The 18,658-nt window shown below is 48.9% G+C and overlaps 1 protein-coding gene across 1 annotated transcript; it reads right to left on the reverse strand.

Moving 5' to 3' along the window:
- Positions 1–15,432: 15,432 nt before the first annotated feature.
- Positions 15,433–18,138, reverse strand: LOC102937701 (zinc finger protein 572). Its single transcript, XM_027834764.3, has one exon. It carries the CDS (start codon positions 18,120–18,122, stop codon positions 17,037–17,039), a length of 1,086 nt encoding a protein of 361 aa, XP_027690565.2. The 5' UTR covers positions 18,123–18,138; the 3' UTR covers positions 15,433–17,036.
- Positions 18,139–18,658: the final 520 nt, after the last annotated feature.

Genomic DNA, 18,658 nt, shown 5'->3' on the forward strand with positions numbered 1-18,658 from the left:
CTCAGAGTCTTGCTATATGAAAAGCCAGTACATTTTATACCAGTACAAAACTTTGAGAACCACTGATCTAACCAAAGGTTACTGGCAAAATCCCCTTGGAGGGGGAGGCACAACAAAAATCAACTTTTATCACTGATATAGGGCTCTATGAATTTACAATGTTACCTTTTGGTTTGGTAAATGCTGGTGCAATCTTCCAGAGACTGGTCAACAGAGTGTTAAATGGTTGGCAGAATTATGCTAGGGCATACATAGACGACATTGCTGTATTCGGCAACACCTGGGGTGACCACAAGGAGCACCTGGAAGTTGTACTATAAAGCTCAAAGAAGCCGGGCTAAGGTGAAACCCTCTAAGTGCAAGATAGGGGCAGACAAAGTCCCTTATCTAGGACACTGGGTTGGGGCGGGGGGGAAATATTCCCCGACCCTCTTAAGGTGAAAGCCATCATGAAATGGCCCGTACTCCAAACTAAAAGGCAAGTCCAATCCTTCATAGGCTTGGCAAACTATTACAGGAGGTTTGTGGAGGGGTTCAGTGACATTGTATCCCCAATCACAGACTTATGTAAAAAGCATCAACCTAATAAAGTAATTTGGTCAGAGGCGTGCCAGAAAGGCTTCAACAAGGTACAAGCACTCTTGTCTGCGGAGCCTGTGCTGGCCAGCCCTGACTTCAATAAGCCGTTTGAATTGTGTACTGATGCATCAGACACAGGGTTGGGTGCTGTGTTGATGCAGATGGGGAAGACAGCAAGAAGCATCCCGTTACCTTCCTAAGCAAAAAGCTGTCCCCTGCTGAACAGAATTACTCTGTCATAGACAAGGAGTGTTATGCCATTGTGTGGGCCATCGAATAACTAAGGCCTTACCTCTTCAATAGGAGGTTCAGAATCCTAACTGAGCATTCACCTTTGATATGGCTTCACCAGACTATGGGTCTGGCGAGACCCAACTGAGAGTGCCAGTTCAGGACACATTGCTTAAAGCAGGGCAGTTACAGCCCAAGGCTGGGGTTTTTCCACCTCTAAGGCAAACCAAAGCAGCGAAACAGAGCAGACTTTGGTCTCACCCCACAAGCAATTCCCTTAGACACTCCAGTGTCCCGGTATCTCCACCAGTGCCACTCGTTATGGGGATAAATGGTTATGAAAACCAATACCCCAGTAAAAGAAAAAAGGTTCTCTCGATCCCAAAGGATCAAGCCCCAAATCCAGGTCAAGATACAAATCAGATCTTACCCGCAAATCATGCTGTTGCCAATTCTTTAGAATCTAAAATCTAAAGGTTTATTCATAAAAGGAAAGAAATATAGATGAGAGCTAGAATTGGTTAAATGGAATTGATTACATACAGCAATGGCAAAGTTCTTGGTTCAGGCTTGTAGCAGTGATGGAATAAACTGCAGGTTCAAATCAAGTCTCTGGAGAACATCCACAGCTGGGATGGGTCATTCAGTCCTTGGTTCAAAGCTTCAGCGTAGCAAAGTCCCTCCAGAGGTATGAAGCAGGAATGAAGACAAGATGGAGGAGCTGCAGCAGCTTTTTATATTCTCTTGCCATGTGGTCTTTCTTCCTTTGTCCCAAAGAGAAGCTGTCCATCACATGGCCTGGAAAAACCTCAGAGTTCTGTCCATAGGCAGGTCCCTGCATACCCTGCTGAGTCACAAGGTGTGTCTGCCTTCTCTCAATGGGTCAGTTGTACAGCTGATGGTCCTTAATGGGCCATCAAGCAGGCTAGGCAGAGCTGACACCAACTTGTCTGGAGTGTTCCCCAGAAGCATAGCACAAGTTTGAAATACAGACAGTGTAGAGCCAATATTCATATCTTTAACTATAAAAATGATACACACATATAGACAGCATAATCATAACCAGCAAACCATAACCTTGTCTTAGACACCTCATTTGACCCCCTTTATGCAAGATTTGGTGCCACTACGGGACTTTGGTTGCAACAATGTTCTATACAGTCCCCGTTCAAGTCAATAACGTCACAGCATCCCATTGCCTTCCTAAGCAAAAAGCTGTCCCCTGCTGAACAGAATTACTCTGTCATAGAGAAGGAGTGTAATGCATTGTCTGGGCTGGCGAACAACTAAGGCCTTACCTCTGCAATAGGAGGTTCAGAATTCTAATTGACCATTCACCTTTGGTATGGCTTCACCAGACTATGGGCACAAACTCCAAACTGCTACACTTGAGCCTGGTCCTACAGGAATTTGACATGGAGATTATGCATATTAAATGAAAGGAGAATTGGGTAGCAGATGCCCTGTCCAGAAAAGAGGAATTTTAGGTATAAATGCCTCCGCCATGGACAATGTCCAAGCCTCTGGCAGTAAGTTCAGGAGGAGGGTGTGACATTGCACCCCATAATGCTTGATGGAAATATGCTTATGAATGTATATATGACATAACTGGAATATGTTTTGTGCTACATATGCCATGTAACATATCTCTGCAAAGGTTATGATCTACTGAATGGATTCATCCTATTTGTATGTATGTATCAATTTTGTATTCAAATTTATGAATATTGGCTATGTACTTGTTTAAGTAGCCTCAGTGAAGCAGTTGGTCAGCTTCCAGAAAAAAGACTATTCTCAGTAAGTGCCCAATCAAGAAACACTTAAGCTAACAATGAACTTGGAGACGCCAATCGACATCTGAGCTCTCCCAGGAATGTGGCCTGGCTGGTAAGGAACTCAGTCATGCATGGACATGTGACTCCAAAACTCCGTCTTGGAGCTGAATTCTGGATAGGAGAGAGGAGAGGGTCTCCACCCACAAGAGAAAGTCTATTTAAGCCCCTGGGAGACCCCTCCATTTTGTCTTCAGCTGGCTCAAGAAGTAGCCTCTCCACCTCCAAAGGATACCTGAAAGAAACTGGAACAAAGGACAGTAACCACAGGGGTGTGAGTAATTGCTGGACCCAAACTAGAAGGAGGCTAGTCTGTAAAAGAAGCTTACTGAAACATCTCTGAGGGTGAGATTTCATCTGTAATCACTTTCTTAGGCCATGTCTACACTTCCCGCCGGATCGGTGGGTAGTGATCGATTTATCGGGGATCGATTTATCGCGTCTAGTGTAGACGCGATAAATCGATCCCCGATCGCTCTGCCGTCGACTCTGGAACTCCACCACGGCGAGAGGCGGAAGCGGAGTCGACGAGGGAGTGGCCACCGTCGATCCTGCGCCGCGAGGACGAGAAGTAAGTGATTCTAAGTTGATCTAAGATACGTAAACTTCGGCTACGCTATTCTCGTAGCTGAAGTTGCGTATCTTAGATCGATCCACTCCCCCCCACGAGTGTAGACCAGGCCTTACAGTATTAGGATTAGACTTGCGTGTTTTATTTTATTTCGCTTGGTAATTCACTTTGTTCTGTCTGTTATTACTTGGAACCACTTAAATCCCACTTTTTGTATTTAATAAAATCACTTTTTACTTATTAATTAACCCAGAGTATGTATTAATACTGGAGGGGGGGGTGGCAAACAGCTGTGCATATCTCTCTATCAGTGTTATAGAGGGCGAACAATTTATGAGTTTATCCTCTATAAGCTTATACAGGGTAAAACAGATTATTTAGGGTTTGGACCTTACTAAGACCTGGGCATCGGAGTGTTGGAGACAGGAACACTTCTTAAGCTGTTTTCAGTTAAGCCTGCAGTTTGTGGGACGTTGTTCAGACCTGGGTCTGGGTTTGTACAGGCTAGCATGCCTGGTTCAAACTGGCAAGGTTCTGAAGTCCCAAGCTACACAGGGAAAACAGGCTCAGAGGTCGTCCCAACGCATCAGATGGCAGTCCCAAGGGGGTTTCTGTGATCCAACCCATCACACAGGGGCCTTACATTTACTCCCCCTGCCCCCATTAGGGCTGCCTCCTGCTGGCCTCAGTTTGGCAGGTTTGTGAAATTTTGTGCCAAAACCACAACACAAACTGTGGACCCCCAATCATGGAAGGCTGGTGCAAAGTTGGGTGCATGGTCTTGGGATAAAGGCTCCCATGATTGTTCTTCCAGGCCAGAGCCCTCCCAGTCTATAAGGAGCTGTGTCTGATTTTTGAGTCCAGTATCTCATGCACCTCATACTCATTGTGTCCTCGGACCCGTACTGGAAGAGGCGGTGGTTTAGCCTGGTGAGTCCAAATCAAGCTGAGGTCAAGCCAGGAGTTCCAAGGCATAGAACAGGAACAGTCGTAGCAGCTACTGAAGAGCCATGCTGTTGCCTGGACACTTCCTGGACCACCTCTTGGGATTTATGGGACAGGGAGCCAATCAGGAGCCATGGGGCTGCTGCCTGTCAAACCTATGAGGCAAAGCTCTCCATGGTCTGTGTCCACAATATAACCTTATAACTTGGGGTACAGACATTTCAGTGAGATCAATGCCTGCAGCAATTTACACAAGCATTTCATAAAGTCTAAACACGACACACACTTTTCAAAATCGAACACCTAATGTATCAATGCTAATGCACAGGTGAGCCAGACCGGTTCCCAGCTGTGCATGTGTCAGTGTGCAATGAGGCCTGGGGGCCTTGGCATGAGCTGGCAGCTGGTCTGCCAGAGTCACAGACGTGTTTTAAGGTGGCCAAATGCAAAGCTGTACATCCAGGAACAACGAGAATATCTTTCACATTTACTGGATGGGGGCCTGTACCCTGGAAAGCAGTGACTCTGGAAAGCTAGTAGGGAGTGTGGTTAGGGCTGTGGGCATGTCATGGTACTAAAAAGCTCATAGGATGCCCTGATTTTGATTTGTGACTGAGATATTTTTGCGAGTGTGTCCAGGATTTTAATAAAGCAACGTTTCCCAACCAGTGGGTCATAGCAAGGTTTTAGAGGGGTAGCCAGCCCAGTGTGGAGAGGAAGTCCAAGGGGCTGGAGGGATTGGAGAGACAGTCCTACCTGATGTAGAGGGGAGGCCCAGGCGGAAGAGCTGGAGAGGGTGTTTTCTAAACACCGCTGGTTTCATGCCCAGGTCCACCACATTACTGTAGTCCAGCCAAGAGGTGGTGAATAGGTGAATAACTGAGAGGTCTTTGTCCACCAGGATGGGATGGAGCATCCTAGCCTACCGGAAATGGTAGAAAAGGTTACCCACAGATGCTGCTATGTGAGAGATCAGCATCAGCAGGGAATCCAAGAATTCTCATAGACTATGGATTGGGCCCGGCTTCCCACTCTTGGCATTGCACCCTGGCTCACGGGGTCGCAGCCCCACTCAGGTTGAGCGCAACTGGGGAGGCAGCCAAGCCAAATTGGAGTGAGGGACATTACAACCTGGTGGGGCAGGAGCCACCACTGAGTGGTGAATGTGGGGTGGGTTTGCTCTCCAGGCCCCCCGCCCTTCCCAGGGCCCCCCTCCACACCAGGCCAGGATTAGGGGTTTTCTGCCAGGGCAGAGGTTGCTGCTGCAGGCTGCCCCTCGGCAGGGCATGGACAAGGAATTTATGTCTATAGGATTTAAAGAAGTATTGTTGAATTTTCACACCTGTGACTCTACACCCCATTTCCCACCACTGCACCGTGATGCTGGATCAAAGATGCCATGACAAGTCTGCAGCCTTAGTCACAGTGGTTAACCACCTGACCAAGAGATCCCAGAGCATGGCTGTAGCTAAGAGGATCACAGGATGAACTATAAAGAGGAAAGTATTGAGTCGGAACAGGGAGGGGGGTGTCACCTCTATATACGGCCTAGGGGAGACCATGACTGGAGACTGTGCCCAAGTCTGGCCTCCACCATTCAGAAATCATAGAAATGTTAGGCTTCAAGGGACCCCAGAGACTAAATAGTCCAGCCCCCTGCACTGAGGTAGGACCCAGAAAACCTAGACCGTCCCTGACAGGGGTTTGTCCAACCTGCTCTTAAAAACCTCCAGTCATGGGGACTCCACACCCTCCCCAGTGACCTGTCCCAGGGCTAAACTAGCCTTAGAGGTAGAAAGTTTTTCCTAATATCTAACCTACAACACCCCTGCTACAAACTAAGCCAGTTCCTTCTTGTCCTGCCCTCAATACACATGGAGAACAATTGATCACTGTCCTCGTTATAACAGCCCTTAACATCTTTGAAGACTGTTATCCGGTCCCCCCACAGCCTTCCTCTCAAGACTAAACATGCCCTGTTCTTCTATCCTTTCCTCACAGGTCTGGTTTTCTGAACCTCTTAGCGTTTTTGTTGCTCTCCTCTGGACTCTCTGCAGTTTGGCCACATCCTTCTTAAAGTGTAGTGCCTAAAACTGGACACAGCACTCCAGCTCAGGCTTCACCGGTGGCGAGTAGCATGGGATAACCTTCCATGTCTTACACTCAACGCTCCTTAAATTGCCCTAACTTGAGAGATCGAAGAAGCTCGATCTATTTTGCTTTTCCAAGAGAAGGTTAAGAGGTGACGTGACCCTGGTATCCATGTGGGGAGATTTCTCAGAAGGTTGTTAAATAGAGCAGAAGACAGTTTAACAAGATCCAAAGGATGGAAGCTGAAGGGAGACAAATTCAGACTGGAAATAAGGTGTGAATTTCTAGCAGTGGGGGGAATTAACCACTGGAACAACTCACCGAGGGATATGGTGGATTCCCTATCACTTGGAGTCTTTACACCAAGACTGGACGACTGTCTGTAAAAGTTCCACTCTAGAGCCACCAGAAGTTCTGGGCTGGCTGCAGGAATCACTCGGTGAGGGTCGTTGGCCATGGTCATGCAGGAGGTCGGGCCGGGTGGTCAGAATGGTCCCTTCTGGCTATAAACTCTACGAATCCCTCACCCCTGTCTGCCCAGCTGTGGGCGGCAGAGTGTGATAGAGACACAAAATGAAGGATTCACATAAACGTATCAAGGCAGGATGAACTAAGACTAAGGCCAGGTCTACACTGGGGGTGGGGGTCGACTTAAGATACGCAACTTCAGCTACATGAATAGTGTAGCTGAAGTCGATGTATCTTAGGTCGACTTACCTCACCGTCCTCACGGTGGCAAGTTGACCACTGCCACTCCCCCATCGACTCTGCTTCCGCCTCTCGTGGCGGTGGAGTTCCAGAGTCGATGAGAAGAGTGCTCGGGTATCGATTTATCTAGTCTACACTAGACGCGATAAATCAATCCCCAGTAGATCGATCACTACCCGCCGATCCAGCAGGTAGTGTAGACGTGGCCTAAGAGGCCATGTGGTCCTCAAAGTCAGCAGTCCTGGGTTGTATTCCTGCCTCAGCTATTGACTGGCTTTGTGTCCTTGGGGAAGTCCCTTCCCCTCTCTGTGCCTCAGTTTACCCTCCTGCCATTTCTATTTTCCCTAGTAAGCCCTTTGGGATAGGGACTGTCCTTGCTCTGGGTGTGTCCTGCGCCTGGCACAATGGGGCCCTGATCTGGGGTGGGCCTGTGGGTGTGGCTGTAATAGAAATAACTAATGAAGTAGGAAGCTTTAGCGCCATTTACAAATGGCTCTGTTGCCTCCTCCTTGGGCTGCTTTATCCTGGTGGGGCAGTGAGGTCCCACAACCCAAGCCTGTTGGCCGAGCAAAGCGAGATCTTACCCTCAACTCCACGGCATTTCTCTGTCAGTCAGTGGGGAATGGGGGACACACAGAGCCCCTGCCAGGAGGGAAGGGGTGGAGTAACTCCTGAAATAGAGGAGGACGGGAGGGGCACACAGGGAGCCGGGGGGGGGGGGCAGTTGGAGCCCCTGGAGGGTGCAATGAGCTTGGCCGATAGAAGCAACAAGACGTGAGACTCTCTAACATGGAATGTAGGTAAGTTTGGGAGCTGGACTGAGTGACATGTGAGAGCCTTCGGTCCCGGCTGCCACCCCAAATCCCTGAGGCCTCCCGAGAGCCCTCCAGCAGAACATACAGAAGAGGAGACTTTGATTGTGAGTGGGGTTTCACTTGAGGTGAGGGTCACCTTGATGCAGAGGATCTCTCCACGATTTCATGGTGGCCGTGATTCTTCTCCACAGGTTCCACACTCCCTCTGTCCCTGGAGAATGGATCCGAGGTGAGGACTAGACCTTGGAACAAACACAGCTGTCCACAGCATCCTGGGAACTGCCCAATGTAGGGAGCTGTGCGGGGAGGTCAAAGTCCCCAGACTGGCTGAGCACCACCCTAGAGGAAAGGACTCCAACTGGTCTGGGGACTAAGGTGTGGCCCTGAGTCAAGAGATTTGGGTTTGACTCCTGGCTCTGTCCCAGACCCTCTTCTCTGTGTGCCAGCTCAGTGCCCTGGCGGAAAGGAAGGGCTGCTGTGGATCTCAACAGCAGGAGGAGATCCCGTCCCTTCCTCATGCCAAATCACCAGCCCCAGCCTCACAAGTTGGAGGGGAAATCTTATTGTGAGCATGGTAGAGGGTCTATGACACACACAGCTGAATAGATCTCAATCCGCCTCTGCCTGTGAAGTCATTGTCCCACTCCCGATGTGTGACACTCCCTGGGAAGATCCAGGGTTATGAGGAACCCGCCCTTAGCTTGAAGCAGCTGTGGCTGTTCCAGCTGGGGGCCAGCTCTCCGACTCCCATCTACAGGCAACACACGGCTTCCCCTCTCCGCCCACACATGCTCTGCTGTCTCTCTGCAGCTTAGAGAGGAACACCCCTCTGAGCACCCCCTGGCAGTGCCCAGCCCTGGTCCCCTGGACAGTCACAGCATCACCAGCTCCAGGGGTCCTGGAAGAGGGGGGACTAGAAGGCCTTGGTCCCATCACTTTTTACAACCATAAAGGTGAGTGGTGGGGGGGTGGAGAGGAGCAAGGGGGGGGCGGGGTCTTTGTGAGAAGAGGTGGCTCAGGAGCAGGGCCTCAGGGAAAGAGGCAGCCCAGAGGCAGGGTCTCAGGGGAACAGGCCACGTGGGGAGTGGGCTAATGGTTCAGGCGACGGTGCCCCTGATACACACACTTTTAGGGAGCTTCCATCACCCCGACAAAGCCTGCTGTTCCCACAGCAACAGTACACCCCAGCGCACCGGTTACACCCTGTGCACAGCTCCACACGACACACAGCACCTAGAGTCGTTTCTAGAGGAAGCCGCTCTTAGTGTAACGAAGGGCAGAGAGTCACAGGCAGCAAACAGGACTGCAGGACACAATGGGTGACAGGTGCCCTAAAATCTGAGCCCAGTCCAGAGCTTCAGTGCACAAACAAAATCCCCTCTTGGCTAACAAGGTACTGCTGCCCCCAAAACCCTCTGCCAGCATGGCTGAGACCCTCCTTTCATGAGATCTTCCCCATACTTCTGGAAGTGCCCCAGCCGGAAGCTCCTAGCTGTGAGGCCCAGCTGGGCTGGGAAGGGACAGGACTTCCTCTTCACCTGTACGGCTGCTGGGGGCAGGGAGGGAGATCACACCCATCTCTGGGTACCTTTTGGGTTGGGACTGCCACGGTTACAGCACTGTGAAATGTCAGATGTAAACGTGAAAATGTGAAACTGCCCAATTTTAAAACCCTCTGGCCACAAAATTGATGAAAATGGACTGTGAATTTGGTAGGGCCCTAGCAATAAGTGTCTTTCACCTCCCAGCTGGAGAAGTGTGTCTCAAGGGATGCTGCCTCCGAGAGACCTGCCTTTAAACAACAAGACCTACAGAACATAATACCATGTCCCCAGGGAGGGACTATACTCCACCACCCCACTCCTGGCCCACATCCCACTGGTGCGGGAGCCTATGTTGGATACATCTGATCTGATCTCTCCTACCTCTGCTGCACCACAGGGCAAAGGAGGGGGTCTGTGCAACTGAGCCTAGCAGGGTTCTTCTCCCCCCTGCCCTCCCCTCCCCAGACAGCTCCCAGGCAGCACAGGGAAGTCCCTGCAGTTGATTTTCTCTGGCGGTTACAGCATGACTATTGGTCCTTTATTGTTTCAATCTTGGGGCATGGCGCCCTCTGCTGGGAGATTAGAGGAATGTAAACGATCAAGGAGGTTGTGGGCTTCTGTTTCTGCCGATTTCCATCTTGCAGGCAATACTGGGACAGTATTTCAGAAGAGAAGGTTTAAGGGGGACCCTCACCAGCCATCCTGGCCAGACGGAGCTCTCCTGATACAAGAGGAGGTGGAGGGTTGAGCTAGACAGCTCCAGAACTTGTCCCCTTTTGCAGGGTTAAAAATGGACAAGTGGCTTCATATTGTGCTGTGAGCCATCCAAGCCACTGCCTCCTGACACCCCTCACCCCCACCCCGCAGGGTCTGCAGCCCATATGCCCCCAAAGGGTCTCCAGGAACATTTCCTCATGTTGCCCCAACAGAGAACAGGGCCAGGGGCTAAAATCAGGGAGTGTTCTCTGTACAGAGCCTTCCGAAAATCATTCAACATCAGGCTTTTGTTAAAAGCAAAGAAAAAGATTCCCAAAAATGGCCAGAGAAGGGGGAAGAGAGGGTGGCTCAGGGGTAATGCCACATGTCCTGAACATCTGAAGGGTCTGGGGGAGAGGAAGAGATATTATTACAAGTTCAGAACATCTGGAGAGGGCTGAGGAATGATGTCACCTGCAGAACATCTGGAGCGGCTGGGGAGCGTTGCATGGGTTGAACATCTGGAGGGTTCCTGCTCATCACACATAGCGCCTGGACTCTTATCAGACCATGGGCCATGGCTCGGGGGTGGAACCTGTGCCAATTCATCACTGTATAAATAGGAAAACCTCAAGTAGGAGTAGAGAGGTTATTTTACCCCTATATTTGGCACTGCTGCGACCTCTGCTGGGGGAGGGATAGCTCAGTGGTTTGAGCATTGGCCTGCTAAACCCAGGGTTGTGAGTTCAATCCTTGAAGGGGCCATTTAGGGATCTGGGGCAAAAATTGGGGATTGGTCCTGCTTTGAGCAGGGGGTTGGACTAGATGATCTCCTGAGGTCCCTTCCAACCCTGATAGTCTATGATTCTATCCTGTGTCTAATTCTGGTCGCCAAAATTCAAGAAGGATGTTGATCAATTGCAGAGCGAACAGAAAAAAGACACAAGAACGATTAAAATGATACTCAAGGAGCTCAGTCTATTCAGTTTAACAAAGAGAAGGTTAAGGGGTGACTTGATCTGCTATAATGGGCTCCTCAATCTAGCAGACAAAGGTTTAACATGATCCAATGGCTGGAAGCTGAATCTAGACAAATTCAGACTGGAAATAAGACATACATTTTTAACAAGGAGATGTGAGTAATTGCCCCGTAGACCAACTTAAAAAGGGTCATACTGGATTCTTTATCACTGACCGTTTTAAAATCAGAATTGGATGCTTTTCTAAAAGCTCTGCTCTAGGAATTATTTCAAGGAAGTTCTCAGGCCTGTGTTACACAGGAGGTCAGGCTGGATGATCACAATGATCTCTTCTGGCCTTGGAATCGAGGGATCTATGAACAAAACCACGGCTCTGCAGTACAGCTCCAGCACCCTTCTAGCTGGGATGCTTCTCCACCTTGTTTCATTCCCAGGTCTGGTTCCAGCTGGAGATATCAGTGGGCTCAACCCTCCATCCTTCCCCAGAGTTCAGCCCTCTCTGCCCCTCTGGCTTCAGCTGTCCTGAGCCTCCTGCTGCTGCTCTCAGCCTTCAGCCCTCTCTGGCCATGGATCTCCAGCCTGGGGGAGTTTGTAGGTGACTCCCCTGAAGGCCCTCTGCTTTCTCCAGCCTGATTTGGCTCCCCTGCTCACCAGGGACTTCTCACCTCTCCTTCCTTCCAGACATCCCCTCCCTGAGGCTCCCAGCCCAGCCCAGCCCAGCCCAGCCCAGCCATGCTCTGCTCTGCTCTGCTCCTGAGCGCTGCATTCATGACTCTACCTCCCTCTCTGGATTGTTGCTTGCTTTTGGGCTCTCATTTTTATAGCTCCTAGCCCAGCCCCACCCTTCTCATTACACCAAAGGACGGTGCAGCTGGACTGGAACAGGACTTCAGCTACCTTGCTACACAGCCCATTTACGATGGACTATTGGGGTCTGAGGGTTCCATGGCACTTGGCTGGAATGCTGGAATCTGAAGATTCCATGTCAGTTGGGTGAAATGTTGGGGTCTGGAGGTTCTCTGGCAGTTGTGTGGAATGTTGGGATCTGGAGTTTCTGTGGCAATTGGGTGGGGGCTGCTGGGGTCTGGAGGTTCTGTGGCAATTGGGTGGGGGCTGCTGGGGTCTGGAGGTTCTGTGGCAGTTGGGGGGGGAGTGTTGGGATCTGGAGGTTCTGTGGCAGTTGGGTGGAATGTTGGGCTCTGGAGGTTCCATGGCAGTTGGGCATGTCGTGGTTTGGTGTCTCTGGGGCAATTGGGTGGGAGGCTGGGGCCCGAGGTGGACAGGGGGTCACAGGCATGAGGTAAATACCTCAGTCACAAACCCTGGGGGGAGCTGAGGAGGCAGAAATGTCTCAGGGATTCGTGGCCCCTGCTGTCACTGAGCCCACTGTTTTGTGGGGACTGTGGTCAAGCGCACACCTGTCTGTTCCTATCTGGGCTGAGACCCAACTCCTTTCACACTAGGCCTAATGAACACAGTAAATGAGATTCACACACTAAGGTCCTGGCCTGTATCCCATTCCCTGCCCCCCTGAGCCAGCCAGTCCCCTGCCCTGGGGCTGGATCAGAGCCAGTGCCTCCTAGAGGGGAAGGTCCCTTATCCCATTCCCCCCAACCCCCTCACCCTCTGAGCCACCCACTCCCCGGCCCTGAGGCTGCTCGGAGCCCTTAGAGGGGAAAGGCTGCATGTCCCATTCCCAGACCTGAGAACAGAGGGGATAGTCCCTGTCTATATAATCCTGGGGAGACCCCTTCTGGGCTTATCTTTGGGCCCCACAATCCTGGAGAGATATAGACAGATTGCAGGGAGCCAAGGGCAGAGCAACAGACATGATCAGAGGTCTGCAGGGACCAGTTTACAAGGGGAGATGAAAGGAGCCAGCTCAGCAGGGGCTGAGTGGGGCATGTAAAAAAAAGGGGGTGGTGCTAGGATCCAAGGGTTTGAATCCCAGTCTAGGGCCCTTTGCCGCTCTTGCTTCAAGAACAATGGAAATTCTCAGCTCCCTGGTCATGAAGTTTCACATGACACTGAATCATAACTAGATTTCTCTCCTTTTGCCTCTCCTTAAATCTGTGATCCCTGGTTCTGTATTGCCCATTGGTAAAATTACACCACATCAGAACAATTCCCTGAAAGGATGGGGTGGACTTTCCAAGCCAGACTGGACTGGCTGGCTTCTCTCAAAGATACCGTAGTCAAGATTTTCAAAGGGGATTAATGATTTCGGAAAGAAACCAAGGCACTAGTAAAACCTCATCTGGAATACTGTGTCCAATTCTGGTCACATGGTCCAGAAAGATTAATTCAAACTGGAACAGGTTTAGAGAAGGCAGCTAGGATGATCAGAGGTGTAGTAGGAAGAGAGCCTGAGACATAAGCCCTTGTATGAGAGCTGCATCCTTTGTCACGGACATACGTGTCTTACTATCCTCATAGAGTCTGCCAGGTGCTATTACCGTGCTTTGTCAACAATAAACCTGGCCTGGTGCCTTCATACCTTAATGGATCTTGTGGTCATTGGGCAGTTCGCTTGAGGTCTGCTGTGCCGGCTGTCTGCGCAGAGCTGGGGCAGTACACAGGCAGAACACACACACATACAGCTCAACACCTAATAAGAGGAATGGAGTACCTAGTTTACGAGAGGAGACGGAAAGAGCTTCACTTAGTTAGCCAAAAACTAGGCTTTTCAGAATTAGTTTGGGGTTTTTTAAAATAATTTTGCTGGATAATATCAATAATTAATCATGATTTAAAAAATTAATCGCAGTTTTAATAGCACTGTTAAGCAACAGAATACCAATTGAAATTTATTAAAACTGTTGGATGTTTTTCTACATTTTCATATATATTGATTTCAATTACAACACAGAATACAAAGTGTACACTGCTCACTTTATATTATTTATTACAAATATTTGCACTTTAAAAATGATAAACAAAAGAAATAGTATTTTTCAATTCACCTCATACAAGTACTGTCGTACAATCTCTTTCTCGTGAAAGCTTACAAAGGTAGTTTTTTTATTACATAACTCCACTCAAAAACAAAACAATGTAAACTTTAAAGCCTACAGGTCCACTCAGTCCTACTTCTTGTTGAGCCAATCGCTAAGAGAAACAAGTTTGTTTACATTTACAGGAGATAATGCTGCCCGCTTCTTATTTACAATGTCACCTGAAAGTGAGAACAGACGTTTGCATGGCACATTTGTAGCCAGCATTACAAGGTATTTATGTGCCAGATATGCTAAACATCCATACGCCCCTTCGTGCTTTGGCCGCCATTTCGGAGGACATGCTTCCATTCTGAGGACGCTTGTTAAAAAAAAATGCATTAATTAAATTTGTGACTGAACTCCTTGGGGGAGAATTGTATGTCTCCTGCTCTGTGTTTTACCCGCATTCTGCCATATATTTCATGTTATAGCAGTCTTGGATGATGACCCAGCACTTTAAGAACACTTTCACTGCAGATTTGACAAAACACAAAGAAGGTACCAATGTGAGATTTCTAAAGAAAACTACAGCACTCGACCCAAGATTTAAGAATCTGAAGTGTCTTCCAAAAATCTGATTGGGACGGGGTGTAGCGCATTCTTTCAGAAGTCTTAAAAGAGCAACACTCCCATAAGGAAACTACAGAACCCGAACCAACAAAAAAGAAAATCAATCTTCTGTTGGTGGCATCTGCCTCAGATGATGAAAATGAACATGCAGTACTCTGCATTGCTTTGGATCATTACCAAGCAGAACCCATCATCAGCATGGACACATTTCCTCTGGAATGGTGATTGAAGCATGAAGAGACATATGAATCTTTATTGCATCTGGCACGTAAATATCTTGCAATACCGGCTACAACAGTGCCTGTTCTCACTTTCAGGTGACATTGTAAACAAGAAGCAAGCAGCATTATCTCCTGCAAATATAAACAAACGTGTTTGTATGAGAGATTGGCTGAACAAGAAGTAGGACTGAGTGGATTTGTAGTTTTACAAAGTTTTACATTGTTTTATTTTTGCAGGTTTTTTTGTACATAATTCTACATTTTTAAGCTCAAATTTCATGATAAAGAGATTGCACTACAGTACTTGTATTAAGCGAATTGAAAAATACTATTTCTTTTAGTTTTACAGTGCAAATATTTGTAATAAAAAATAAATATAAAGTGAGCACTGTACACTTTGTATTCTGTGTTGTAATTAAAATCAATATATTTGAAAATGTGGAAAACATCCACAAATATTTATATAAATAGTATTCTATTATTGTTTAACAGCATGATAAAATTTTTTAATCGTGCGATTAATCACAATTAATTTATTTAATCTTTTGACAGCCCTATTTTTAAGCATTATTTGAGATTATTTATTTAAATTTTCACAGTTGTATGGAAAATATTAGGGGGTGTCAGACAATTATTTAATGACAAAAGCCACGGAGATTCAAAAGGTTAAAAGTTTTATATACCATTCAAACACAAATTGTCAACATCACATCACAATATACAAAGTAAATATCCTTAAATCAACAGATCATACCTGGTTTTACTGTTCATTTGTCGGTCCATTTGTAACAAGCCCAATTCAATAATCTAAATCACTGGATTTTGACTCTAATAAGTTCTCAAGCAGCATTTTTCGAACTTTGCCTATTTGTAAATTTCAATTAATATTGATAGAAATATTCTGTTGATGGTTTGTGTGTGTGGTGAAACTGGCATTTACCAATAAACATCTAATCCTTCCAAGCCTACCTAAAATGCAGGCTGAGAGGGGATCTGACTGCTCTCTCTAAATATACCATGCGGAAAACACCAGGGAGGGAGAAGAGCTATTGAAGCTAAAGGACAATGTTGGCACAAGAACAGATGGGGACACACGGGCCAGGAATCAACATAGGCTGGAAATGAGAAGGTTCCTGACCATCAGAGGAGGGAGGTTGTGGAACAGCCTCCCACTAGGAGCAAACACCCTAACTGGTTTGAAGATGGATCTGGGTAAGTCTCCGAGTAGGATTCCATGATGGCCTGCGACAGCACAGAGTTGACTCAGTGACCCTTCCAGTTCTAAGTTTCTTGGAGACATATTAAAGGGGCTGGTTTTCAGAGGGCGGGCGCTCTGCACCTTTTGAAAACCAGCCCCCTATAAAAGGGGTCTCAAGGTGATCAACCAAAAAGAGAAGTTCCAAAAAATATATATTTTTTTTTAAATGACTAGTCGCTTTTGAAAAATCTTGGCCTCGTTCAAGTGGAACCATGGGCCTCTTGGCTGGATGCAGGAAACACCGGGTGAGGTTTTTCTGGTCTGTCTTATACTGGAGGTCAGACTAGAATGATCTAATGGCCTCTTCTGGCCTTGAAATCTATGGTTCTACACAGGGCAACTCAAGAGCCATAGATTCATTTGGGGCATCTAATTTCTGGCCTCACCATGGGAAAAGTTGTCCATTACAGAGTCCTAGATCCCCAGGCCAGAAGGGACCATTGTGATCATCTACTCTGACCTCCTGTGTCTCATAGGCCAGAGAACATCCCTGAATTAATCCCTGTTTGAACTAGATCAGATCTTTTAGAAAAACATCCAATCATGATTTTAAATGTGCTGGTGATAGAGAATCCACCATGACACTTGGCAAATTGTTCCAATGGCTAATTACCCTCAGTGTTGAAAAATTGTGCCTTGTTTCTAGTCGGAATTTGTCTTGCTTCAACTTCCAGCCATTGGATCGAGTCAAACCTTTTGCTGCTCGACTGACGAGTGATTTGTTCCCCATGGAGATACTTCTCAACTGTAACCAAGTCACCCCTTAACCTGCTCCTTGTTAAGCTAAATAGACTCAAGGAGCTCAATCTATCGTTATAAGGCAGGTTTTCCAATCCTTTCATCATTCTAGTGACCCCTCATAATCCTTCTTCTCTGACCCCTCTCCAATTTATTAATATCCCTCTTGAACTGTGGGCACCAGAATCAGTACCACTATTCCAGCAGCAGTCGCACCAGGGCCAAGACAGAGCCCCTTTGCAGATCCTGCTACACAGAATCTTACTGCACCTCCTGGGGAGACTTCTCTGCCACGTGGGTCCTGGCATGTTTGCTGAGCTTTGAGCTGTCGATGAAACTCCTCCCGCACTGGGTGCATTTATAGGGTCTCTCTCCTGTGTGGGTGCGCAGGTGTTCGACCAGGGTGGACTTCAGATTGAAGCACTTCCCACACTCGGGGCATTTGTAGGGCCGCTCCCCACGATGGATCCTCTGGTGCTGGATGAGGTTGGCACTCAGGTTGAAGCTCTTCCCGCACTCCATGCACTCGTAGGGCCGCTCCCCGGTGTGGATGCTCAGGTGCTTCCCCAGCGACGAGTTGAGGCCAAAGCTCTTCCCGCACTCGGGACACTTGTAGGGGCGCTCGCCCCGGTGGATCCGCCTGTGCTGGATGAGGGTGGAGCTCTGGGTGAAGCACTTCCCGCACTCGGTGCATTTGTAAGGCTTCTCCCCCGTGTGGGTGCGCTGGTGCTTCACCAGGTTGGAGCTCTGGCTGAAGCCTTTCCCGCAGTCCGAGCATTTGTAGGGCCGCTCGCCCGTGTGGGTGCGCTGGTGCTGGGCCAGGTTGGAGCTGCTGCTGAAGTCCTTCCCACAATCGGAGCAGGTGTACAGCTTCCCCGGCAGGTGGGATCGCAGGTGCTGAGGGAGGGAGCTGAGGCTGAAGCTCTTCCCGCACTCAGGGCAGATGTAGGGCTGCGAGCCCATGTGGGTGCGGACGTGCTTGGCCAGCGTGTGGCTGCGGTTGAAGCTCTTCCCGCATTCAGTGCATGGGTAGGGCGTCTCCCCGGTGTGGATGCACTGGTGCTGGGCGAGGTGGGAACTCTGACTAAAGCTCTTCCCACAGTCGGGGCAGTTGTAGGGTCTCTCCCCCGTGTGGATCCGTTGATGTTGGACAAGGTGGGAGCTCTGGCTGAAGGATTTCCCACAGACAAGGCATTTATAGGGTCTCTCTCCCATGTAGGTGGTTTCCAGAATAAGGATGTTTTCAGGGATCCCATAAGCTTCACACTCATCAGGTCTCTCCTCTAGGGGGTCTCCCTGATGCCATCCTGGCCTGCCAGCATCTCTCCGCTCGGGGCTCTGGGGCATCCCATATGGGTTCGCTCCCACACACCCTTCCTGCTGCGGATTCTCCTCCGCTCCTGCACCTGCTGGGAAATAGAGAGAATCCAGACGAGGCTCTTCCCCAGCAGAACTGGCCCCTCCTCAAAGCCCTCAGAGAAAGGGTGGGGAAGGGGAGGGCTCCTACCAGAGATGGGAGCTGGGAATGAGACGTGGAGGACAGGGCCCTGCGGGAGATGATACTGAGGAAAACCAGACAGAACCCAGAGGGCTCCAGGCGGCTTTGCTGGGATCCCTTCACTCCCCTGAATTGCCAAACTAACCTATGTAATTTGATGCCAGTTTTACTACTTTCAGGCTCCCCCAGCTTTGTGGATCACTGACGCCAGCCCTACGGTTTTGGGGTGTGGTTCTCTGGCCTGGGTTTGGTAGGAAGTCAGAGTAGCCGACCAGAATGTCCCCTTCTGGCCTTCCCCATCTATGGCTCTAGCATGGCACTCCAGGGTCCTGGCTGCTAAATCATGGAGAGTGCCCAAGCCAGCCTCACTCCTTTGTCATCCGTG

Source organism: Chelonia mydas, chromosome 6 (assembly GCF_015237465.2).
Source record: "Chelonia mydas isolate rCheMyd1 chromosome 6, rCheMyd1.pri.v2, whole genome shotgun sequence".
In the NCBI taxonomy this organism is placed as follows: Eukaryota; Metazoa; Chordata; order Testudines; family Cheloniidae; genus Chelonia; species Chelonia mydas.